This window comes from Moschus berezovskii, chromosome 14, assembly GCF_049115385.1.
Source record: "Moschus berezovskii isolate FMDL1 chromosome 14, NW_MosBer_1.0, whole genome shotgun sequence".
NCBI classification, from domain to species: domain Eukaryota; kingdom Metazoa; phylum Chordata; class Mammalia; order Artiodactyla; family Moschidae; genus Moschus; species Moschus berezovskii.
Window position 1 is genome coordinate 10,092,069 of NC_142473.1, and position 26,129 is coordinate 10,118,197.

Genomic DNA, 26,129 nt, shown 5'->3' on the forward strand with positions numbered 1-26,129 from the left:
TTCCCTAATAGCTCAGTTGCTAAACAATCAGCCTGCAATGCAGGACACCCTGGTTCGATTCCTGGGTCGGGAAGATCTGCTGGAGAAGGGATAGGTTACCCACACCATTATTCTTGGGCTTCCCTGGTGGCTCAGCTGGTAAAGAATCTGCTTGCAATGCTGGAAACCTAGGTTCAATCCCAGAGTTGGGAAGATCCCCTGCAGAAGGGAAAGGCTATCCACTCCTGTATTCTAACCCTGGAGAATTCCATGGACTTTATATAGTTCATGGGGTCGCAAAGAGTTGAGCATGACAGAGACTTTCAATGAGGGGACAGTACTGAGACACCCTGTACTTTGCTCATCTGCCAACTTAATAATACCATGAGGGCAACTCTCTTTGTTTATACAGGTCTTGAATTAGTGGTGGGGCAGCTCCAATTTTATTACATAAGAAAAGAGTTTTCAATTATGCTCAGAACACTATATTTTTTACTGAGAATTTTAAGTGGGACAAATGAAACAAAGGAATTGTTATGCTTTTCACAGTTCCAGAAACATAAATCTTCATGCAATGAAGAAACATAATTAAATGAAACTTAAATTTTAAAAGCTAACGATTCACATTAATGATTCATGGTTAGACATGTTTAGTTTTCTCTCACAATTTCAATCCAGAATTAATTGGCTTCTAAAATAAAATACACGGAATATTGAAAACTCACTTGAAACTTAATGTAACAAATATGAAGAAGATTTTTAGTTCTTTATGACTTCCTGTAAAAATTCCATAACTGTATAGGTGTAGATTATGTTAGGGATAAAATTTGGTTCTTGTGTCTACAAAAATTTAAAGAAAGGCATCTTGGTATTTGTTTTTTTCTGCTCTACAAGGTTCTTTACATTTTACTTGAATTAACCAGCGGAGTAAATGTTTATCTGTAAATCAGTGTTAAAATAAAAAATTGGTAAAGAAAAAACAGTAAGTATAGATAACCTGAAAAAATATTAAGACACATCCCCCACGCCGTAACAGTGGTATAAAACGTGAACATGACGCTTGATAGGATCCACAATAAAGTAAGAAAATGTCTGTTCATGACTCTTTGTTGAAGGGTAGCACACACCAATAGAATCCTGAAAAAGATAAACTTATTTAATATACAGCTACATTTAAACAATAATCAACACATTTAGCTATTATGTATTTTCTATTAAAATATCATGAAACACATATCAAATCTTTGACAATAAGTTGGACAGCACAGTCTACTATGCCAACAATATATATATACTATACACACATGCATACTTCTAGACCTTAAGGAATTTATAATCCAGAGGAAATTCTATCTTTTAAAAAAGGGCTAATATAGAAAAAAAGGTTCTGCATTTTTCTTCTATCTTTGCTTTTGTTAGAACATAGTGTATACATACTATTTGGGCTGGGACTATATTTCTTTTGTTTAACCCTGGACCCTAGCCCAGCAAAGTAGCTGATACACAGTAGGAATTTTAAAAATAATTATTCAGTGATTGAATAGTTACAAACTGCTTCATGTGTATAATAATTTGTGCAATGCTAAAATTCAAGTATCAGATTCTGTGATATAAAAACATTTATGTCATTCTTACTTATTTGTCCCATAAATTGTGATTTGACAAGTTTAAGGAGCTGCGTTCTACCTCATCTGAGCTACAGATTTAGCTCTAAAATAAGAAATAACTATTATTAGGCATGGATAACAGAAAAGCTGGGGGGGAAAGTTCATACCATTCTCCAAAGAAAGCATAGCTCATCAACTTTTAATTTTAAGAGAAAACTATTAAGTTTATCTTAACTATGTTCTGTGCATACATGTATGAAGTAAAAAAGTAAAAGTGTTAAGTCACTCAGTCATGTCCAGCTCTTTGGAAGACCCCGTGGACTGTAGCCCACCAAGCTCCTCTGCCCATGGAATTCTCCCGGCAAGAATACTGGAGTAGGTAGCCATTCCCTTATCTAGGAGATCTTCCCAATCCAGCAACTGAACCCAGGTCTCCTGCATTGCAGGCTTATTCTTTACTGCCTTAGCCACCAAGGAAGTGTATACATGTATATATTCTATTAACCATGTCTCTCCTAGTTGCTAACTCCAGTTACAACAATCCTTTTAATAACAAGTAATTAAATTGATTGGCAAGAAAACTATAGGCCAATATCACTGATGAACATAGATGCAAAAATCCTTAACAAAATTCTAGCAATCAGAATCCAACAACATATTAAGAAGATCATACATCATGACCAAGTGGGCTTTATCCCAGGAATGCAAGGATTCTTCAATATCCGCAAATCAATCAACATAATACACCACATTAACAAACTGAAAAATAAAAATCATATGATTATCTCAATAGATGCAGAGAAAGCCTTCGACAAAATTCAACACCCATTTATGATAAAAACCCTTCAGAAAGTGGGAATAGAAGGGACATACCTCAACATAATAAAAGCTATATATGACAAACCCACAGCAAACATTATCCTCAATGGTGAAAAACTGAAAGCATTTCCCCTAAAGTCAGGAACAAGACAAGGGTGCCCACTCTCACCACTACTATTCAACATAGTTCTGGAAGTTTTGGCCACAGCAATCAGAGCAGAAAAAGACATAAAAGGAATCCAAATTGGAAAAGAAGAAGTAAAACTTTCACTGTTCGCTGATGACATGATCCTCTACACAGAAAACCCTAGAGACTCTACCAGAAAACTACTAGAGCTAATCAATGATTACAGTAATGTTGCAGGATATAAAATCAACACACAGAAATCCCTTGCATTCCTATACACTAATAATGAGAAAATAGAAAGAGAAATTAAGGAAACTATTCCATTCACTGTTGCAACGAAAAGAATTAAATACTTAGGAATATATCTACCTAAGGAAACAAAAGACTTGTACATAGAAAACTATAAAACACTACTGAAAGCATTCAAAGAGGACACTAATAGATGGAGAAATATACCATGTTCATGGATTGGAAGAATAAATATTGTAAAAATGAGTATACTACCCAAAGTAATTTATACATTCAATGCAATCCCTATCAAGCTACCAATGATATTTTTCACAGAACTAGAACAAATAATCTCACAATTTATATGGAAATACAAAAAACCTCGAATAGCCAAAGCAATCTTGAGGAAGAAAAATGGAACTGGGGGAATTAACCTGCCTGACTTCAGGCTCTACTACAAAGCCACAATCATCAAGACAGTATGGTACTGGCATAAAGACAGAAATATAGATCAATGGAACAAAATAGAAAGCCCAGAGATAAATCCACGCACCTATGGACACCTCATCTTTGACAAAGGAGGCAAGAATATAAAATGGAGAAAAGACAGTCTCTTTAACAAGTGGTGCTGGGAAAACTGGTCAGCCACCTGTAAAAGAATGAAACTAGAACACTTCCTAACACCATACACAAAAATAAATTCAAAATGGATTAGAGAGCTAAATGTAAGACCAGAAACTATAAAACTCCTAGAGGAGAACATAGGCAAAACACTCTCCAACATAAATCACAGCAGGATCCTCCATGACCCACCTCCCAGAATATTGGAAATAAAACCAAAAATAAACAAATGGGACCTAATTAAAATCAAAAGCTTCTGCACAGCAAAGGAAACTATAAGTAAGGTGAAAAGACAGCCTTCAGAATGGGAGAAAATAATAGCAAATGAAGCAACGGATAAAGGATTAATCTCCAAAATATACAAGCAGCTCCTGCAGCTCAATTCCAGAAAAATAAATGACCCAATCAAAAAATGGGCCAAAGAACTAAACAGACATTTCTCCAAAGAAGACATAAAGATGGCTAACAAACACATGAAAAAATGCTCAACATCCCTCATAATCAGAGAGATGCAAATCAAAACCACAATGAGATACCATTTCACACCAGTCAGAATGGCTGCTATCCAAAAGTCCACATGCAATAAATGCTGGAGAGGATGTGGAGAGAAAGGAACCCTCTTACACTGTTGGTGGGAATGCAAACTAGTATAGCCACTATGGAGAACAGTGTGGAGATTCCTCAAAAAACTGGAAATAGAACTGCCATATGATCCAGCAATCGCACTGCTGGTCATACACACCGAGGAAACCAGACTTGAAAGAGACACATGTACTCCAATGTTCATTGCATCACTTTATAATAGCCAGGACATGGAAGCAACCTAGATGTCCATCTGCAGACGAATGGATAAGAAAGCTTTGGTACATATACACAATGGAGTATTATTCAGCCATTAAAAAGAATACATTTGAATCAGTTCTAATGAGGTGGATGAAACTGGAGCCTATTATACAGAGTGAAGTAAGCCAGAAAGAAAAACACCAATACAGTATACTAACGCATATATATGGAATTTAGAAAGATGCAAATGATAACCCTGTATACGAGACAGCAAAAGAGACACAGATGTATAGAACAGTCTTTGGGACTCTATGGGAGAGGGTTAGGGTGGGATGATTTGGGAGAATGGCATTGAAACACGTATGTTGTCATATGTGAAACGAATCACTAGTTCAGGGTCAATGCATGTTATAGGATGCTCGGGGCTGGCATGCGGGGATGACCCAGAGGGAGGATAAAGGGAGGAGGGAGGTGGGAGGGGGGTTCAGGAGGGGGAACTTATGTAAACCAGGGGCGAATTCATGTCAATGTATGGCAAAACCAACCAATATAATATTGTAAAATAATTTGCCTCCAAAAAAATAATAATAATAATTTGCCTCCAATAAAAAATAAATTACCAAAAAAAAAAAAAAACTAAATTGATTGGCTACAAATTTCCCCCTCAATACTTACATATGCTGTAACTTTAAAAATAGAAGAGGTAATTTGTATTTTCTTGGTTTGAGGATTCTTCCGAACACTAAAACAGGTGGGAAAAGGGAACATTTTAAAATTCAGCAAACACTAGCATAATACATTTAAGATACTGATCCCTTTTAGTACTTGGGTGTCCTCATTCACATATAACATGGAAATATAAAATATCTAAATAAGTGGTTTGAAAAGGATGGCAAGGTTGACCGAATTGAAATTGCAGAAAATGGAATTTTTCAGTTAGATGGTTTGAGACTCAGATGATACAAGCACTCTCAGGCCAGAGACAATTATTGACAAACAAGAATAGGTTAAAGTTAGACTTAAGGATAAACAGCTGAAAGGGGTAGATAAAAGCATACTAAAGACGTAAACAGCCTGAACATAAATGCCAGTTCTGTCACCTATTTGTTATTCTACTTTAAGTAAGATTAACTTTTCTGAACATCAGTTTTCTCATATGTGAACTCATCATATGGTTCATTTTAGGATTATATGAGAATTAGGTGGAATAATATCTATGAAAACTGTTTGTTAAATCATGTATTGCTAAATTAAAATCACTTTCTCTCCTAGCTCTCTTTTGCTTATTCTCTCCACAAAAGATACTCTTTAGTAACATATAGTGCGGAAGCAAACTGAGGATTGGGGAATAAATGACTTAATTTATATATAAATAAATACATGTTAAATTGATAATGCTTTACAATCTGCAAAAAACCTTTTTATACTTTACTTCACATAAAGATCACACAACTCAGTGAGGTAGGCATCATTTTGCCAATTTTATAGACAATAGAACTAGAGAAGTTAAATGATATATTTAAGACATTCCAACTAAAAGTGGCATTTCTGGAAACAGAATATAGGTGATATGGAGTCCAGTTTTCTTTCTCTACATTTCACCTGTTTATCCTATACTTATGCTATAAATTCATATGCATCAAAGGTATTGTTCATGTGTTATCTGTGTAGTTTAAATGTAAAGGAAGGGAACCCTCTTCACTTTGTCAGATGAGATTATTGCTTTCCCTTCACTATGTATGTAAAAAAAATGGGGGAAAGGAGAGATGAGCAGGAAGAAGGGGGACTCTGGGGAAGGGTATGCATGTACATGTGTGTTTGAGCTTGGGCACCTGTTGGAGGTGGCCCCACACGGACCATTTCAGGGTTCAGGGTTCAAGATTCCTAGGGAGTTTTCATCTCAAAAACATTTCACTAAGATTTAAACCCAGGAATCATGCAATTATATTGATATCTATCTATTTCTGTAACATGAATTGAGGTCATCTTCTTTCATTTCTAATGCCTAAGATACACTGCTTGAAAGTTGAAGACTACATTTAAAACTTCATGCTTATCATAGGGAAGACTATAACCACTACATATAAAACAAACCCAGATTAAAATACAGAACCTATTTATATAAATCTTGATCTGGAGGTGGTTATTTGGGTATAAACATATATAAAAATTCACTAAGCTTACGTGTACTATGATTTGTTGAGATTACTGTATGCAAATTACTCCTTAGTTTAGAAAAGTCTAAAAAAAAAAAAAAACCCTTGTAAATGTTTGTGCTTATCAGATGAACTTGGAGGAAAATTTAGTATTTGATACCACATATATAATCACTTAACACCTACAAACACATACCATAGATGTCTTACTTTTATAAAGAAACTATATTGGTACACTATTAGAAGTTGGTTCCTAAAAGATATAAATATTATTCCACTTTACTACCTCTGATCCTGTATTACTGTTACTTTAAAATATCTCTAAGACAATTTGTCTAATTTTTGACAGATCAAGCAAAGTACAGTATTATCTGTCCTATATCTCATAAGAAAAAAAGAAAAAGAAATGTAAAGTGATATTTATTTGTGCCCTGGGGTGTTCTACTAACAATTGTATTGTATCAGATTTTTCACACGCACTAAGTCACTCTCCAAAAACTGGTTCCAAATCAGGAAGAAGTATGGCAAGGCTGTATATTGTCACCCTACTTATTGAACTTATATACAGAGTACATGAGAAACGCTGGGCTGGATGAATCACAAGCTGGGATCAAGATTGCTGGGGGAAATATCAATAACTACAGATATGCAGATGACACCACCCTTATGGCAGAAAGTGAAGAGGAACTAAAAAGCCTCTTGATGAAAGTGAAAGAGGAGAGTGAAAAAGTTGGCTTGAAGCTCAACATTCAGAAAACAAAGATCATGGCATCTGGTCCCATCACTTCATGGGAAATAGATGGAAAAACAGTGGAAACAGTGTCAGACTTTATTTTTTTGGGCTCCAAAATCACTGCAGATGGTGACTGCAGCCATGAAATTAAAAGATGCTTGCTCCTTGGAAGGAAAGTTATGAGCAACCTTGATAGTATATTAAAAAGCAGAGACATTACTTTGCCAACAAATCTGTCTAGTCAAGGCCATGATTTTTCCAGTAGTCGTGTATGGATGTGAGAGTTGGACTATAAAGAAAGCTGAGCACTGAAGAATTGATGCTTTTGAACTGTGGTGTTGGAGAAGACTATTGAGAGTCCCTTGGACTGCAAGGAGATCCAAACAGTCCATCCTAAAGGAGATCAGTCCTGGTGTTCATTGGAAGGACTGATGTTGAAGCTGAAAATCCAATATTTTGGTGACACGATGCGAAGAACTGACTCATTTGAAAAGACCCTGATGTTGGGAAAGATTGAAGGTGGGAGGAGAAGGGGATGGCAGAGGATGAGATGGTTGGATGGCATCACCGACTGGATGGACATGGGTTTGGGTAAACTCCAGGAGTCGGTGAGTGACAGGGAAGCCTGGCGTGCTGCAGTCCATGGGGTCGCAAAGAGTCTTACACGACTGAGCAACTGGACTGAACTGAAGTCACTCTCCAGGTATCATGGATTTTAAAGATGTTGGAACATAATTTCCACATAGTTCTTTTAAAAAATATGATTAGGGAATTCCCTCATGATCCAGTGGTTAAAACTTGGCGATTTCACTGCCATGACTCCTTGTTGGATCCTTGGCTAGGGAACTAAGCTCCTGCAACCCTCACAGCACAGAAAAAAAAAAAAAAATTGGATGTTAACAGTATGATTATATTAATGGTTTAGAAATAAAATAATATGATGATTGATTTCTTATCAATATCATTTGTGCTAATTTCTAACGATTTTTCCCATATTGATTCTAAATGTCATTATGTACAGACCATTCTAGCTAACTCTGCTCATTTTAAGAAACAATAATCCTATTGCTTAATAAGCATTAGAAGGCTATAATCTAAGACTAAACCAGTTCAAATCATAAATCTGGGGAATACATGTAGTTTGGGGAACCTCTCCAAAAAATCTGACAAGAGTGTGTTTAGTGTCTAAAACAGGAAAGACAGAGGCACTGTTAGTGAGTATAGAATTATTTCTAAGACATTTTTGAAATGTAATGAAATAATTGATCATTTACTCTGATAAAATGATTCTAAAGTATTACCTCTGTGATTTAAAGAAGCCATAATCCTTGAAAATAAGGTATTTCCCAAAACATTTAAAAGATGTCTATTATAGCAGTTATATTAATAATTATGGATGAGGGAAAAAATACTTTAAGAATGTTTCTATCCTTTTGTTTGAGCTCAGTTCAGTTCAGTCGCTCAGTCGTGTCCGACTCTCCGCGACCCCATGAATCACAGCACGCCAGGCCTCCCTGTCCATCACCAACTCCCGGAGTTCACTCAAAATCATGTCCATCAAGTCGGTGATGCCATCCAGCCATCTCATTCTCTGTCGTCCCCTTCTCCTCCCACCCCCAACCTTTCCCAGCATCAGAGTCTTTTCCAGTGAGTCAACTCGTTGCATGAGGTGGCCAAAGTATTGGAGTTTCAGCTTTAGCATCAGTCCTTCCAATGAACACCCAGGATTGATCTCCTTTAGAATGGACTGGTTGGATCTCCTTGCAGTATAAGGGACTCTCAAGAGTCTTCTCCAACACCACAGTTCAAAAGCATCGATTCTTCGGCATCAGTCAGTTCAGTTCAGTTCAGTCGCTCAGTCGTGTCCAACTCTCCGTGACCCCATGAATCACAGCACGCCAGGCCTCCCTGTCCATCACCAACTCCCGGAGTACACTCAAACTCATGTCCACAGAGTCGGTGATGCCATCCAGCCATCTCATTCTCTGTCGTCCCCTTCTCCTCCCGCCCCCAACCTTTCCCAGCATCAGTCTTTTCCAGTGAGTCAACTCGACCCCTAAAATCAGGCTCTGTAATGTGCCCTCAATATCTACTGATACAAATATAAGGGATCAACTTCTTTGCTAGAATTAAATAGCAACAATGTTTACCTGCAAGTGCAGGTTAGATACTCTAAGGTAGCCACTGCACGTATAATTAGAGAGCAGATATTTTTCTAAAGCAGGTAAAAACACCCAAATTTCAAGTAAAGGAACATAAAAAAATATTCTTCTTGGTTAAGTTAGCTTGTACAAATGACACAACTAGATATGTAGCTCAGAATTCTGAGAAGTTACTAACAATCCTTCAAGTCCCACCTGTGCCTTCTCTACTTCTCTATCCCTTGATAATGGCTATTTTGAACCACCCTATATCTTTATCTTAACCAAGATGTTTATTCTAATCATAATTTTCTGCTGAAGTTGCATTGAGAAGACAATATTGTTTCCTCATTCACCAAAGAAACTAATAAGCACGCTTAAACCTGGATCATCGAGAGAAATATTTACTAGTTCTCAAAGAAAAGTACTGCTCTAACTAGCTAGTCGTCTTCTCAGTCTCCCTAGAGTGACAGCCGTGGGGTGCATTGCCCCTGAATTGCAATCAGACTGCCCTTCTCTTTGCTGGCCCTTGTGGACTCCATTCCATCAAGAAATTCTTGACCACTTGTACCCACACTGACAATGTCTTTTGAACTTCTGAGGTTTTTATTACAGTATAAAGAGCTACAAACATTTGCCTATATATAACTAAACATTGGATTATATAAAAAATACTCACTTATAAAATATTTTAAGCAATTACTTTATTATTATTTCCTGTGTTAACTTGTAATTTCCTTAAGGTCAGAGAATACCTGATGACTCCTCCTGTACTCTTCAGTGCCTGCCAGAGTTCCGTGCCCAGTATTAACACTTGCTGGTGGCCTAATCAAGTGAGTCCATAGACACAGTTCCTATTCTTTGTATAGGATGTCATGAATTTTGGCTACTCATTTTATGAGTGGCCATTACTCTGAGTCATACATTTCTTAGTACCCTGAAAACACAGAAGAGAATCACAAGAATTCAGGGAAGAGAATGTGGGAAAAAAACTGCAGTTTCAGAAATGTTTAGGTTCTGAAGTTGTTTCAAGTATCTCTAACAGAACCTCCTCCTCCACAGCACACTGCAGTGAGGAATTCCACAGGCTCCTGTGGCTGGTGAGGGACAGCACACTGGTGGCCGTGGCGTGTGTGTGTTTGGGGTACACTGAGGAGTATCTAGTGGGAGTGCTAGAAGTCGTCTTGTAAGTTTTCATGGGCTGCGAATGATAAGAATATGTTTGATGCAGGTATGTGCATGCGGCTTCTGAAATTGTTTCTGTAATTTCTCTTCTAGTAATCTTTATGAATTGACACAATAATTGTTTCATAAAAATCAGAAACCAATTATAGAAATATTTTTTTTAAAACTGTATCAGAAATAAACTCAGTACAGTAACTGAACCATGCAGTTTGCTGTACAGCTGTATGACATGTGTAATTAATATGAGAATCAAGATGTTGAGGATAAGTAAAGTAATAAGAGTCTCATGGGAGCTAGTTCTGCTGTTTGCCTATTGAAGTAAAAATTTGTAACCAAACTCTGGGAACCTTTGCTTTTACTTTTCCTATCCTGTTTGCCTATAAACATGATCCAATATCTTCATCATTGAAAAACCCAACTATAGAATGTTCACTCGAATTAAATCAAAGTTCTTATCCTCATGTGATCTTCAAAAAGAAAAAAAAAGCCCTAGTGCAATACCAAAAGCAAACCTAGGATTAATTTTGAAAAGATAAACACCTTGGTGAAAATTCTTCCCCCTCCTTAGAACAAAGGTAATTTTTTTACTATTATTTATTAGTATTAGTCAAGCAAATTCAAACATCCTGAGGGATCTCATGTCTCCTTGAAATTTAAAAGGAGGCCTGGGGGAAAAAGCGAGACCTGGAAGACAGTAGTTGCCAGGAGGGGATAGAGTGAGTGACAGGTCTGGCTGAGGAAAGGTCAAGAGGCAGAAGAGAGAGCTGAGGACCAAAACAGGGTCAGGGAAATGAAATGCTCTAGTTTGGAAGTGAAGGAGGCTCTGAGGAGAGAGCCAGAGTAGCGCTATTTTTATTCACTTTGGTTATTAATAGATCCACAAATAGAGGCTGGGTAATCTCACCGGAGTTAAACAATTTCCTCTACTAACCAGAGATTTACATATTGTAATAGAACAACATTACCTCACTAGATCTTTATAGATAAGCTTTGTTGTTTCCAGATATGGATTAATTACATCTTCATATTGACAAAGGGCTCCACCAAGGCAAAGATGTTTGAAAAGACAAAACAGGAACTCTTCTCTATCTGGTTGGCTGAATACTTCATATTTTTCTGAGTCTTCCAGTAACAAAACCTATAAAAAGATGATAAAATTCATCTTAATGTAACATAATTCGAGGTTCTAATTTTTATGCTTTCATAAGTTTCAATTTATATGTTTAAAAGTGATTTTAGACCATTTTAAGAACTAATCCCGAGGTCACGGAGAAGGAGATCTGTAAGACCTGTGCTTATTTTCCCTCCATTAGGTAATGACACTCAGTGAAAGGAAAATGGAGAATCCCAGGGATGGGTGAGCCTAGTAGTCTGCCATCTATGGGGTCGCACAGAGTCAGACATGACTGAAGCGACTTAGCAGCAGCAGCAGCGGCAGCAGCAAGCCTTCTCTTCTGTTGCTTTCTTTGTTCTAATTTAATCTTTAGTAATTTCGTGCTACTGTAATTTTAGTCTTGAGTAACTGTGAATCTCATTTGGAAACAATGGGAGTATAAATAATTGGAGAAACTTCTCCATCTTTGCTTCCACCAAGAAACTAAACAAAAATGTTCATTTTCTAAGCCCTCTCATAGTGTTAGGATTACTACTTTCCTTATGCCCACAGTTACTCCATTTTGAACTATTCTGGTAGCTGGAGCCTCATAATCACCTCTCTTTTTTTCTGGCTCTCCTCTAATAATATCACCTTACACATCACCAATCTACACGGACTCTTGCTCTCTTGAGCCCTTGCTGCCTCTTTCGGAAAACGGTTTGGCTAGCTCTGATGTGGAGGATTTTCTTACACCGTTGTGTATTACAGACAATTGCTTAATTTGCTGACTGTGGTGGACATAAACAGGTGATGAATGTACACTACAAAGTATATTCCTTTTATTGAATTGCTTATACACCACTTACTTGAAAAAAGAATGTGAACTAAGCTAACAATAAAATATAGACACACTAAGATAAAAATTATAAGAAACAAAAGAATGTAACCAAGACATAAATTGGGAAGAGAAAATAAATACACATAAGGAACTCATAAGGAACTCTAGATGGAGAAAAGCTGTAAAAATTGTGTATAACATTTAATACTGCCATACAGGTAAAGGAGGGACACATGAGTCATATAACAATCACAGTCTAGCGGTAAGAAGCACATTTTTATTAGGAAAATTGATTAAACTTAACCATTTTATTTACCTTAATCTCAAATGAAAATCACTCCAAGGTCATTACATAAAAAGGCATTTAAAATTAATAAACTTTATGGTACTGTCTGTATATAATTTACTTATAATGACTTTATGAAAGCCGAAGTATATACAGTAAAAGATAAGTGAGGGCTTCCCCGATGGCTCAGTGGTGAAGAATCCGCCTGCCAATGCAGGAGAAATGAGTTTGATCCCTGCTCTGGGAAGGTCCCACATGCTGCAGAGCAACTAAGCCCATGCGCAACAACTGCTGAGTCTGTGCTCTAGAGCCGGGGAGCTCCAACCACCGTGTCCACCTGCTGCAACTACTGAAGCCCACACACCTTAGAGCCCATGTTCCACCACAGGAGAAAGCCTACATACTGCAACCAGAGAGTAGCCTCTGCTTGCTGCAAGTAGAGAAAAGCCCATCCAGCAATGTAGATGCAGCACAGCTATAAATAAATAAAATAATAAAAAAAGATAGTTGAGAGGAAGTGGCCCACAGTTTATTATTCTCTGTGTGCCACATATAACACTTGCACATCTCCCCTCCATCTCCTCCTCCCTCTCGATAAGGAAATGATGTGATCTGAAACCCAGGTCTGCAGCTGCTTAAAGCTCTGGCCCTTAAAGCACAGTTCACACATATTCTAACACAAGGACTCTCATATACTGAACTGATTAGGCTGTGCAATTAAAAGATTGTAATAGAAACATTTTGTAGTGAATGTTAAACAATAATGCTTTATGTCTGATCTCCCTGTTTGTTCACATACAGATCTGTTCAGTTGTGTAGCCCTCCGAGAGTAGATATGCAATAGTTAATGAGTCCAACTTCTGAGCCCCAGTCAGGAAGGATACCATGATCAGTTCTTATCTGAGAGCTGGCCTACAGAATCTGTGTTGCTACACAGTGGGAGGGACCTTTCCAGTTCAAGCTAAAGCTAGAAGCTATTTATATATATTTTTTTAGCCAGAAAGCAACCAAGTTAAATAAAGCCTTCTCTGTTGCCACAGAATGGCAAAGAACACAAGAGCAAAACAGAGGCAAGCAGCAAAAAACATGGAGCCCCAACACTTCCTGAATAGAGGTGCTATTCACAGCAATAAATAAAATAGGGAGCAACAGGTGGTTTTACAGAGTATTCTGTTGAAAACCAAATCCTTTTAAAAAGTCCATTGCTGACGCTCTCTCTATAGAAGTAAGGGCATAGGAGTGAGAGTTCTTTTAGGTACTCTTCTAGTGAAGATCAATATATAGACTAGTGGGATGCCCTCTGGTCTCCTTCAGATAAAATTTCTGTGTCCAGAATGGTATATGAGTGGCTTCCCTAGTTCATTTTTATCTGGATTTGTAATACATTAGACTTGTACATCTCTCTTAATGTAGAATAATAACAATAGTAATTAGTGGTAGTAGTTAATATTATTGAAAGATTACTAAGTGCTGGGCATTGTACAAAGCATTTTAAATGCATTATCTAACAAAATTTTTACATTATTCTGATTTCATATAAGAAACCGAAGCTTAGAGAGGTTAAGTATGATCATGATTAAGTGGCAGAGCCTGAATTGGAACCTACATCTATTTGATAGCCCTAAATTTTTCCACCTTGTAAATAATAATAATTCACTTCAACAAGATTTCATAAAATGCTTTCTCAACTCACTTTCTCATCAATTTTAGGAAGAAAGTAGAATGGGCATTTTAATTTCCATAGTGTATAGATAAGACCTTGAGGCTCAAGATACTGAATGACTTGCTTATTATTCTCTTGTAAATAATAAATCAGGAATTAGGTGAATAATCCATGTCTTCTGATGCCAAGTTTAGTACACCTCTCATTAAAACAAAAATTAACTTGGTTAATCAAATAGCTTTTTGATCTCAGCAATGAGACTGAAAGATTATTTCACTCCAGGGATGTTTTTAAATACTCATTTCACATGTTAAGGGAAAATCTGAAAGAAAAAGAGTCATCAATTTAATAGGCCAGTGTTTCTTGCGCTCAGGGCTGACTGACATTACGGGCCAGATAAGTTTGTTTTGGGCACTGCCCTGTGCATTGTATGATGTTTAACATCATCCCTGGTCTCTACCCGTTAGTCGTCAGTGAAACCCCACTGAGAACTAATGAAATATACGAATAAACAAGTTGATAAGAAAAGTGCCATTTAAGAAGACACCTACGTGCAGTGATTATTACTGATCATTATTCATTGATAAAAGGTATTTTACGGGTTTTAGGCAGGCAGAAGTTTTTGACATTAAGCATTTCCTGAAATGAAATTCTATTGTGAAAATTTTAAATTCTTTACTTACTTTTCGTAATTCATCAGAAATAAGGAAGGGATCACAAAAAGAATCTAGACATTTAACAATATATCCATTGTCTCGTACAATAGCTTCATCATATAACCGATTAAAAAATGACATTGAAAGCTGTGTGCAAGGAACGTTTATAGCTTCAACCTTTTTCACTTCAGTTCCTGAATAAAGAGATATAAAAATTAATTTAGTATTCTCAATTACTTCCAAAACAAATATCACTATGCAGAAATTCTAAGAATTAACAAAAAAATGACATGTTTTGATATATTTAAAAGACACATTAGGGATTTTATTAAATTCTTATTTTTCAGGTTGTTTATTTTTATTATTAAAAATTTATAACAAAATTTCACCATTTCAGGCCTAGATGAAGGATATGTAAATTAGAAAATATCAGTACTTGAAAATGAAATACATTTATTGGGTAGTAGGAGGTTCTTAGATTACTTTTAATGAATGATATCAGAACTACCTGTAAAAACGTAGAAATTGCTTCATATGATTTTGGATTTGTATTATGTTTAATGCTTTATAATTCATAATACAAACATTTTAATCAATGTAACAAGCTGTTCCTAAAGTCATTGAGGGTGTTTTGAAATATTTCTCTCCATTAAAAAATTTCCTCCTCTGATCTCACTGACATTGTTTATTACAAAAAAAGTTTTCTCCAATCCAAGGTAAATTTTGAACCGGGTCCTATTCAAGTTATTACAAGTATGGAATTAGAGAACTTTGAAATCTATTGTTCTAATCTGGTATTCTATTTTTCTTTTTCAGCTCTAGTTCTTACCCCTTCCAAACCTACACTCCCTCCCTGACATTTCCAGAATGTGTCTTTCAGGAATGTATTTTCCGTTAGTAGAGGTTCTAATAAGTGATAGAAAGATATAAAGATTAAGGTGAATGTTTTTATTATTGCCTCAGTGAATCACTCAGTCAGTTTCTCTCTTTTGCGCACCTGCATATGAACAGGCACTCACTCAGATATAAAGGGATGGGGTTCTCCTTATTCAAAGTTCTAGGAAGACTGCAGACTTAGATATGGTATGTCCTCTCCCCAATACCTTTGCTGGATCTCTGATCTGAGAAGCAGTTTGAGCTTGAGAAGAGTAATATTGGTGATTATTTGCAATTCCTCCCTCTTGTCCACCCAGAGTCCTGGCTAGGAACTATTGCTCTTGTTCTGATCCTGAGCTGGGCTCGTGTGGAGGCAAGAGGACTGTCTGGAGCCAGGAACTTGTGTGTGAGTCACTCAGCTGTGCCCGACTCTTTGTGACCCCACGGACACAAGGCTTCCCTGGTGGCTCAGATGGTAAAAAACTGTTTGCCTCAGTTATTTCAAAAGCTATGCTGCTAAGAAAAGCTCCTTTTGTCTCAGAGGCAAAATTCTCTGGGGGATTAAAGTGAAAAGAAGATCCTGGAAAGTGATAAAGTAGGTCTGAGCAATATTGGAAAACCAAAGAACAAGAGCAGTATAAAGCCAGACAACCTTTGAAGATGAGTCGGTGGCCACAGGATGAGGGACTGACCCTGGGCAGCTTGCCACTTTCATAAGCCTACCCTGGGTCTGACATGGGGAGTGGCAGGAGGGTATGGATGGTGAGAGAACGTAATTAAATTCAAACCACAGTCTGAGACACAGAAATAGCATTTGCTATGGACTGAATTGTGTCCCTCCAAAACTCATAATGTTAAAACCCTGTCCCCCAAAGTGGTGGTACTTTGAGATGGAGCTTTTGGAGAAAGTAATGAGGTCACAGTGGGTTAGAAGGACCTCAACATGTGAAGTTTGAAGGGACACAATTCAGCCCATAGGCTTCTGCCCTTGTCCCCCTCCCAAATTTATTTTATCCTGACAACCTCAAAAGTCTCAATTCATTCTGGCATCAACCAAAAAGTTTAAAGTCCAAAGTCCCATCTAAATATCATCTAAATCAGATATGGGTGAGACTCGAGGTACAATTTGTCCTGAGGCAAAATTCCTCTCCAGCTATGAACCTGTGAAATGAGACAAGTTACAGGCTTCCAGAATACAATGGTGAAACAAGCATAGGACAGACATTTGTAGTCCAAAAGGGAGAAATAGGGAAGAAGAAAGAGGTGATGGTCCCAAGCCAGTCTAAAACTTGACAAGGCAAATTTCGTTAGACTTGAAGCCTCTGGTTCAATGCTCTGCCTGCCAGACCTACTGGATGGGCGGTGGCCCTGTGTTTCTCCCTCTGAGGGGAGTGTGTTACTGAAACTGAGGGGCAGCCCTGATGGTCTTCTCAGTCCTTCTCTTTGCTCGCTGCTGAATGGCTCCATGGGCCGCCCCAAATAAGGTTTCACCCAAGCACCCTCATGTTAGTAGACTCTTACCTGACCCTCTTCCCTTGGGTGGAACTGACCACTTCCCTCCTTCTGCTCCCATTGCTATAAGATATACCAGCGATATATCACTGCACATATTTCAAACATATCAATGAGTTCCTTGAGTACAGATTTTCTCTTATTCTAGTTTCTCTTATTTCTCATTCCCTGCATCTGTCAGAGTCCATGGAAGGTGCACAATAAATACTTTCCAAACGAATGTAAAGAGAGAAAAATTGCCCTTATATGCTAAGCCAGGATATCTATAGTGGACCCGTAGGGGGAAGATGTATGGCAGGCCTGGCACAGACGATTATTTTGACCTTGATGTTATCAAATGTGAGTCATTATTCATAATTTGTATTTTAATAATGAAAATTCCTGAAGTGAAATTTTGTTATAATAGTAAAATAGTAATATGAAGAGATGAAAATAAATTTTGTTTACCTAATGTAATCCACTCTCCAGAAGATTCTGAAAGTAACTTCAAATTGGAAATAACATTTGGATCTTTGAAAAAGTCCTAAAATACAAATTTGAGGGGAACAAAGTTAGTTATATTATTATACACAATAATAAGAATTAACTTCTAAAATAACTATAGTGAAATCTTATTTAAATTGGGGGAGGGAAATCTTTAATTGGTAAAATGTCTAAGTAATTAATGTGTCATAAAGAAATGAAGTTTTGTTACCTTTACTTTAGAACAGTATTAACAATACTATAATGTCCAAGTAGCTACCTTTGGAAATTAATATAAATAGAAAGTTATGATCTACAGTGAAAAGTAGGAAGTTAAATAATATTTGGAAATTTTGTTTTCTTTTAACATCGTTCTCTCAATTAACTGACTTAGCAATCGTTACTTCCACTCTCCCTAACTCCCATATCTAAAAAGTAAAGTGAAAGTTGCTTAGTCATGTCCAACTCTGTGTGACCCATAGACTGTAGCCTGCCAGGCTCCTCTGTCCATGGAATTCTCCCAACAAGAATACTGGAGTGGGTAGCCATTGGCTTCCCTGGTGGCTCAGACAATAAAAAATCTGCCTGCAATGCAGGAGACTAGGGTTTGATCCTGGTGTCAGGAGAAAGGAATGGCTACCTACTCCAGTATTCTTGTTGGAGAATTCCATGGACAGAGTCGGCTGGCGAGCTACAGCCCATGCGGTCACAAAGAGTTGGACTTGACTGACAGACTAACTAAATCTAAATCTAAAGGTAACTGTCAATTTAATTCTACCCAAGGGGCACACAGAAAAGTGAAAGATTTTGCTTTTAAAAAATGAAAACTTTCTGTAAAGCAAAAGAAGGAAAAGTAGCCATGAGTTTTATTTTTAGGCACTAGCAGCTGACTCTGGGCAAAAAGATCTGAAGAGAAACTTATTAAAAGTATCTCAGGCAGTTCACATAATTTTCAGGAGATATAGAGAATCAGGCTAAGGCACTGGGAATAATACAGAATCATATGTAGAGCAGCCCTGATGAAGACACAGTCTCCCTTGCTACAGCCTCGCCAAGCACTAAAAAATGGTATCATGATCCCTTCCTCACCAAGGCCACTGCTGTGCCAGGACTGCCCTGCCTGAAAGCTGGATTCCTCGGCTACCAACCCTTAGGATTCTGTGTACAGAATCTTTCCTTAAGTTGCTCACTTCTTTTTTTAGTAAATTTATTTTAATTGGAGGCTAATTACTTTACAATATTGTAGTGGTTCTGCCATACATTGACATGAATCCGCCACAGGTGTACATGTGTTCCCCATCCTGAACCCTCCTCCCACCTCCCCCAGTTGCTCACTTTGAAAACCTGGTTTTGTACTGATGAGTCTGATTAGTAACACTAGATCCTAGGTTTGCACTCTGAGTGCAAAGAGGCAAGTATTACAAAATGAAGTAAACCATCAACAAAATGAAAAGACAACCCATTGAAAGGGAGAAGATATTTGCAAGTCATACACCTGATAAGGGGTTAATCCAAGGTATATAAGGGACTCTGTTCAAATAACTAAAACATAACTCAATAACAAAAAAGCTAAAAATATGATTTAAAAAATAGAGTCTGAACAGACATTTTTCCAAACAAGACATGAAAAGATGCCCAACACTAATCATCAGGGAAATGCAAATCAACCCACAATGAGGTATCACTTTACATCTCTTGGAAGTGCTATCAACAGTAAGACAAGAAATAACTAGCATTAGCAAAGATGTGAGGAAAAGGGAATCCTCACACACTGCTGGTGGGGATGTGAATTGATGCAGCCATCATGGAGAACAGTATGGAGGTTCCTCAAAACACAAGAAATAGAATTAACATATTACCGAGCAACTCCACCTCAGAGTATTTATTCAAAGAATATGAAAGCTCTAATTCAGAAAGCTATATGCACCCTATGTTCACTGGAGCATTATTTACCAAAAGTCAAGATATGGAAACAACCTAAGTAACTTACATGACCATATATGGATGAATGGATTAAACAGTTGTTTTATATATATATATATGATGGAATATTAGTCATAAGAAGATTGAAATCTTGCCATTTGTGACAACGTGGAAGGCGTTACGCTAACTTAGTGTAATAAGTCAGACAGAGAAAGACAAATACTCTATGGTTTCACTTATATGTGGAATCTAAAAAACAGAATAAATGAACAAACCAAACCAAGCAAGTGAGCTTCCCAGATGGCTCATTGGTAAAGAATGAGCCTGCAATGCAGGAGACAGGAGACAGGGGTTGATCCCTGGGTCAGGAAAATACCCTAGAGGAGGAAATGGCAACCCACTCCAGTATTCTTGCCTAGAATATCCATGGACAGAGGAGCCTGGTGGGCTACAGACCAAAGGGGCACAAAGAGTCTGACACGATTGAGTGACTGAGCACAAACCAAACCAACAGATACAGAGAACACATTGGTTGTTGCCACAGAGAAGGGTTGCGAGGCAGATGAAATGGGTGAAGGAGGTCAGCAGGTACAAATTTCCAATTATAAGATAAGTTAGTTATAGGGTATGTAATGAATAGCACAGTGACTATAATTAATGTACCACATATTTGAAAGTTGCTAAGTGAATAAATCTTAAAAGTTCTCATCACAAGAAAAAAGAAATGTAACTTTTCATGGTGACAAAAGATAATTAGCCTTACTATGGTGACCATTTTGCAGTATGTGAATCATTATATTATATATATTATTAATATAATAATATTAATTATATTAATAATAGTATTTATATTATATTATACACCTGAAACTAGTATCATATGTCAATTATGCATGATCAGTCACTCAGTTGTGTCTGACTTTTTGTGACCCTCCAGGCTCCTCTGTTCATGGACTTTTCCAGGAAAGAATACTGGAGCAGGTTGCTATTTCCTTCTCCAGGGGATCTTCCTGACCCAGGGATCGAATGTATGTCTCTTGAATCTTCTGCCTTGGGAGGTGGATTCTTTACCACTTGAATCTCCTGCCTTGGGAGGTGGATTCTTTACCACTGAGCCACCCATGACAATTATAGCTAAAAAAAAAGGCAAGTGTTTTGGATTCTGCTTTGGACTTCCTAAAAAATGAAGGGTGAAAATCACTCCAAATCACATGTATGTTCAAAAAATATTGGGCAGTCAGAAAACATAATGATGCCCAGGATGAGCAATAAAAGAAAAACAACAGATTGGTAAGAAATATTTGCAACAAGTATGATTTAAAAGAGAGGGAGGTTGATATCCCTACTGGCTGAAAAAAGCCCAACATTTATGATGAGAAAAACTGACAACCCGATTTAAATACAGCCAAAAGATAACAAAAAGCCATGTAAAAAAATACAAATGGCCAACAAACTTATGAAAAGATGCTCAACTTCAAGAGTAATGAGAAAAATAAAAGCCAGAAGATATCATTTTTACCCACTATATTGGCAAGATTTAAAAAGACTAGTAAGTTTTGGTAGGAGCACCAGAAAATATTCACTCTTACATACTGCTGGTAGAAGTGTGAATCTTTATAACTTTATATCCAGGGAGAACTAGATATTATCTTTAACATTAAAAACATGTAACTTATGACCCAACAAATTCAACTTTTGGGTATGTTATACAAAAATGAAACCATCAGTGGGTAAAATTTATGTACATGGAATTTTTTAACAGTATTGTCTGTAGTGTCAAGACCTGAAAATGTCAATGCCCATCAGTAGAATGATTGAATAAAATGGCTGAATAAAATAAAAATGGCTGAATACAGTACATCTACACTAGATGGCATGCAGTTATTGAAAAGAAAGTAATAGAATAGAATGTAAGCTCCAGAAGCTTGTTTTTCTTATTCACTGTTATATTTCCAGGGCCTCGCATAGAGCAGTTACTCAATATACTGTTTTGACTTTGAAGGAAAGCCATTAAGTATTTTGAGTAAAAAGAGTAGTTTAATATATATGAAAAAAACAAAAATCTTTACACAAACATAAAGAAAAGTATAGAAGAATATGTACCAAACCATTGCCAATAGTCAACTAAGAAGTGATAATTGTAGGCTAGTGGGAAGAGAGGGGTTGAGAGGGTTGGATTATTTTGGGGTATTAGATTGTTTACTCTGTGAATTGTTCTTTGCTGTTCAGATTGTTTCAATAAACATTTCTCTTATTGTGACACTTCCTTTAAGCTACTGCTCTATTTTCTTAAATGGTTTCTTGAAAAAGTAGTCTATCTTGTCTCACTTCTCTGTCTTCCAGTTATTCTTCTATATCTGGCTCTTGCTCCTAACACTCAACTGAAAGTATCCTAATTCCCAAAATCAAATGGACATAGTCCCGCCCTCCTAGAATCAATAGACTGAAAGGAGAGATGTTAAGATATTAACGCACCATGGATGGTATGAAAAACTACAGGGTGCTAATACTGAAGTATATAGTAGGCAGACATACTCTAACAGCTGTGGGATGAAAGGTTGATGAAGAAAGAACATTTAGGTTCAGATTTAAAAGCTGAGTAGTAGTCAGCTGGAAAAAAGGTATACTGGTTAATGCTTAATAAATGAAACCCCTTCGCTTTGATTCATGGGGTTGCGGAGAGTCGGACACGACTGAGCGACTGAACTGAACTGAACTGAACTGAACTTCCTCCTCACAAAGCCCTGATTTGTAGCATTTGATTTCCAGGGTGGATTTCAAATTGCCAACAGTTTAACAGCCAGCAAAGATTCCTGAACATTTAGCAGTTGGGCTGTCCTGAGCTGGTTCCAGCATGACACTGGAAAGACTATCTTTTCAAGGTGGAGAAAATGGCAAGTTTAAAGTCTTTAAGGTGAGAATGGAGGGGACATCCCATTGAAGAAAAGTAATGAGGTTCATGGGACTTCCCTGGCAGTCTAGTCATTAACTGCGCAGTGCTGTCAAAAAAAGTAACAAGGTTCAGTGTGACCAGAGTCGATGGGCCAATGGGTCTGATGAAGTTGGGGAGTTAAACTGAGCTTTGGAAGTCAAAAGTAAAACATTTTTATCTTAATCTCACACTGCTCTAGACTGATCAGTATTTTGAGCTAAGGGCAGTTGGAAGACATTGAAGAGATTTAAACAAAGGAAAGATGTGATTAGAGTCATATTTTTAGAAGTTCATTCCTTCTGTGGTATGGAGAATGAAGTGAGGGGCTGTAAAGAGACTGGTTAAGAGAGACGGTACTGCTGTAATCCAGGAAGGTCTGATGGGTTCACATGTCAAAATGACAGCAAGTGGGGAGGGAGAGAAGTTGATGGATTCAATGAATATTTAGAAGAAAGGGACATGGGAGGAGGACTCAAAGATGACTCCCCAAATTTTTGCATGAAAAATCAGGCAGAATGAATGTCATTTAATGAGAGGCAACAGTGGAGAGGACCAGGTATGTGGGTGAAGATTATACAGCACCCAACAAGTACTCATGAATAATGTCTACATTATGCCAAGCAAGACAAAGTCCCTGGTCTCACGGTGTTTACATTCAAATGGTGGAAATTAAAGACAGACACCTTAAAGGTATATGTCTAACTACAAAAAAAATCTTACTCAGAAAAAAGGAAGTTACCTTATAACTTTAAAAAGTCAAATAAGGAGTGTTTGTGCAACTATTTTAATTCATATAACACACACATTTAAAAAAGACATGTATGCTGGAATCTATCCCAATTAATGCTAGTTTTGAATGCTTTTTAGAAGTCTTCTGACAGAATCAGCAAAAGGGGAAATTTAATTTAGATTTAGTAATTATACCTGGGGGGAATCCACTTACATTTTAAATGTCACTACGAATGGAAGTAGGTTACGTGGCCTGCAGTGAATTGACCTGGAGCCAATGGAAATAAGTCTTCATAAAAGGTCTGGTGATAACTGATATAAATGATATAGACACTGATATAAATGCAGGAGGAGAAGGGGACGACAGAGGATGAGATGGCTGGATGGCATCACCAACTCGATGGACATGAGCCTGAGCAAGCTCCAGGAGTTGGTGATGGACAGGGAAGCCTGGCGTGCTGCAGTCCATGGGGTCACAAAGAGTTGGACATGATTGAGCAGCTGAACAACAATAACAAAAGGCCCCTCAAATAAAGCAATAGTTGTTATTGAAATCATAATTATATACCTGAAGAATGAATTTTCTTAAAAAACACAAGAACAGCCTGCCTTAATGTGTACAAATGTTATTTTGGGTTTGTTATAGAATTTCCAGTGACACATTAGAAGGGATTCTCTGAATCTCAGATAGCTTTAAGAAAGCTGACATGTTTTTGGAATTTTTGATCCCCAACTAGGAGTAATAACAAAGATTCTGATATAAACAGTATGAACATGTATGGAAAGGCAATGAACCATGAACAGTATGAATGGCAAAAAGATAGGACGCTGAAAGATAAACTCCCCAGGTCGGTAGGTGCCCAATATGCTACTGGAGAAGAGTGGAGAAATAACTCCAGAAAGAATGAAGAGATGGAGCCAAAGCAAAAATAAAACCCACTTGTGGATATGACCGGTGATGGAAGTAAAGTCCGATGCTATAAAGAGCAATACTGCACAGAAACCTGCAAGGTTAGGTCCATTAATCAAGGCAAATTGGAAGTGGTTAAACCAGAGATGGCAAGGGAGAACATCGACATTCTAGGAATCAGTAACTAAAATGGACTGGAATGGGTGAATTTAACTCAGATGACCATTATATCTACTACTGTGGGCAAGAATCCCTTATAAGAAATGGAGTAGCCATCATAGTCAACAAAGAGTCTGAAATGCAGTATTTGGATGCAATCTCAAAAACGACAGAATGATCTCTGTTCCTTTCTCAAGCAAACCATTCAATACCACGGTAATCCAAGTCTATGCCTCAACCAGTAATTCTGAAGAAGCTGAACGGTTCTATGAAGACCTACAAGACCTAACTAACACCCAAAGATGTCCTTTTCATTTAGGGGACTGGAATGCAAAAGTAGGATATCAAGAGATATGTGGATTAACAGGCAAATTTGGCCTTGGAGTGCAGAATGAAGCAGGGCAAAGGCTAATAGTTTTGCCAAAAGAACGTACTGGTCATAGCAAACACCATCTTCCAACAACACAAGAGAAGACTCTATACATGGACATCACCAGATGGTCAATACCGAAATCAGACTGATTATATTCTTTGAAGTAAGAGATGGAGAAGCTCTATACAGTCAGCAAAACAAGACTGACAAAACAAAACAAACTGACAAAGCAAAAACAAGCTGACTGTGGCTCCGATCATGAACTCCGATCATGAACTCCTTATTGCCAAATTCAGATTTAAACTGAAAAAAGTAGGGAAAACCGCTAGACCATTCAGGTATAACCTAAATCAAATCCCTTATGATTATACAGTGGAAGTGACAAATAGATTCAAGGGATTAGATCTGATAGAGTGCCTGATGAACTTTGATGGAGGTTCTTGACATTGTACAGGAGACAGGGATCAAGACCATCTCCAAGAAAAAGAAATGCAAAAAGGCAAAATGGTTGTCTGAGGAGGCCTTACAAATAGCTGACAAAAGAAGAGAAGTAAAAGGCAAAGGAGAAAAGGAAAGATATACCCATTTGAATGCAGAGTTCCAAAGAATAGCAAGGAGAGATAAGAAAGGCTTCCTCAGTGATCAACGCAAAGAAATAGAGGAAAACAATAGAATGGGAAAGACTAAAGATCTCTTCAAGAAAATTAGAGATACCAAGGGAACATTTCATGCAAAGATGGGCTCAATAAAGGACAGAAATGATATGGACCTAACAGAAGCAGAGATATTAAGAAGAGGTGGCAAGAATACACAGAAGAACTGTACAAAAAAGATCTTCATGACCCAGATAATCACGAAGGTATGATCACTCACCTAGAGCCAGACATCCTGGAATGCAAAGTCAAATGGGCTTTAGGAAGCATCACTACAATCAAAGCTAGTGGAGGTGATGGAATTCCAGTTGAGCTATTTCAAATCCTAAAAGATGATATTGTGCAAGTGCTGCACTCAATATGCCAGCAAATTTGGAAAACTCAGCAGTGGCCACAGGACTGGAAAAGGTCAGTTTTCATTCCAATCCCAAAGAAAGGCAGGCAATGCCAAAGAATGCTCAAACTACTGCACAACTGCACTCATCTCACACAGTAGGAAAGTAATGCTCAAAATTCTCCAAGCCAGGCTTTAACAGTACGTGAACCGTGAACTTCCAGATGTTCAAGCTGGATTTAGAAAAGGCAGAGGAACCAGAGATCAAATTGCCAACATCCGTTGAAAAAGCAAGAGTTCCAGAAAAACATCTGCTTCATTCACTACACTAGTGCCTTTGACTGTGCG

General features: G+C 37.5%; 1 protein-coding gene across 2 annotated transcripts in view; it reads right to left on the minus strand.

Moving 5' to 3' along the window:
- Positions 1-374: 374 nt before the first annotated feature.
- Positions 375-26,129, minus strand: part of CFAP300 (cilia and flagella associated protein 300) — a 30,692-nt gene continuing 4,937 nt past the window's right edge. Inside the window, exons 3-7 of one of the 2 annotated variants that reach the window (XM_055422884.2) lie at positions 17,754-17,829; positions 14,946-15,112; positions 11,345-11,517; positions 4,840-4,906; positions 375-1,116 (exon numbers count right to left, since the gene is read on the minus strand). In XM_055422884.2, coding sequence (XP_055278859.1) covers positions 988-1,116; positions 4,840-4,906; positions 11,345-11,517; positions 14,946-15,112; positions 17,754-17,829 — 612 coding nt within the window. In that variant the 3' untranslated portion in view covers positions 375-987. The remainder of the gene's footprint in view (positions 1,117-4,839; positions 4,907-11,344; positions 11,518-14,945; positions 15,113-17,753; positions 17,830-26,129) is intronic. The other variant, XM_088843438.1, reaches the window with a different exon arrangement.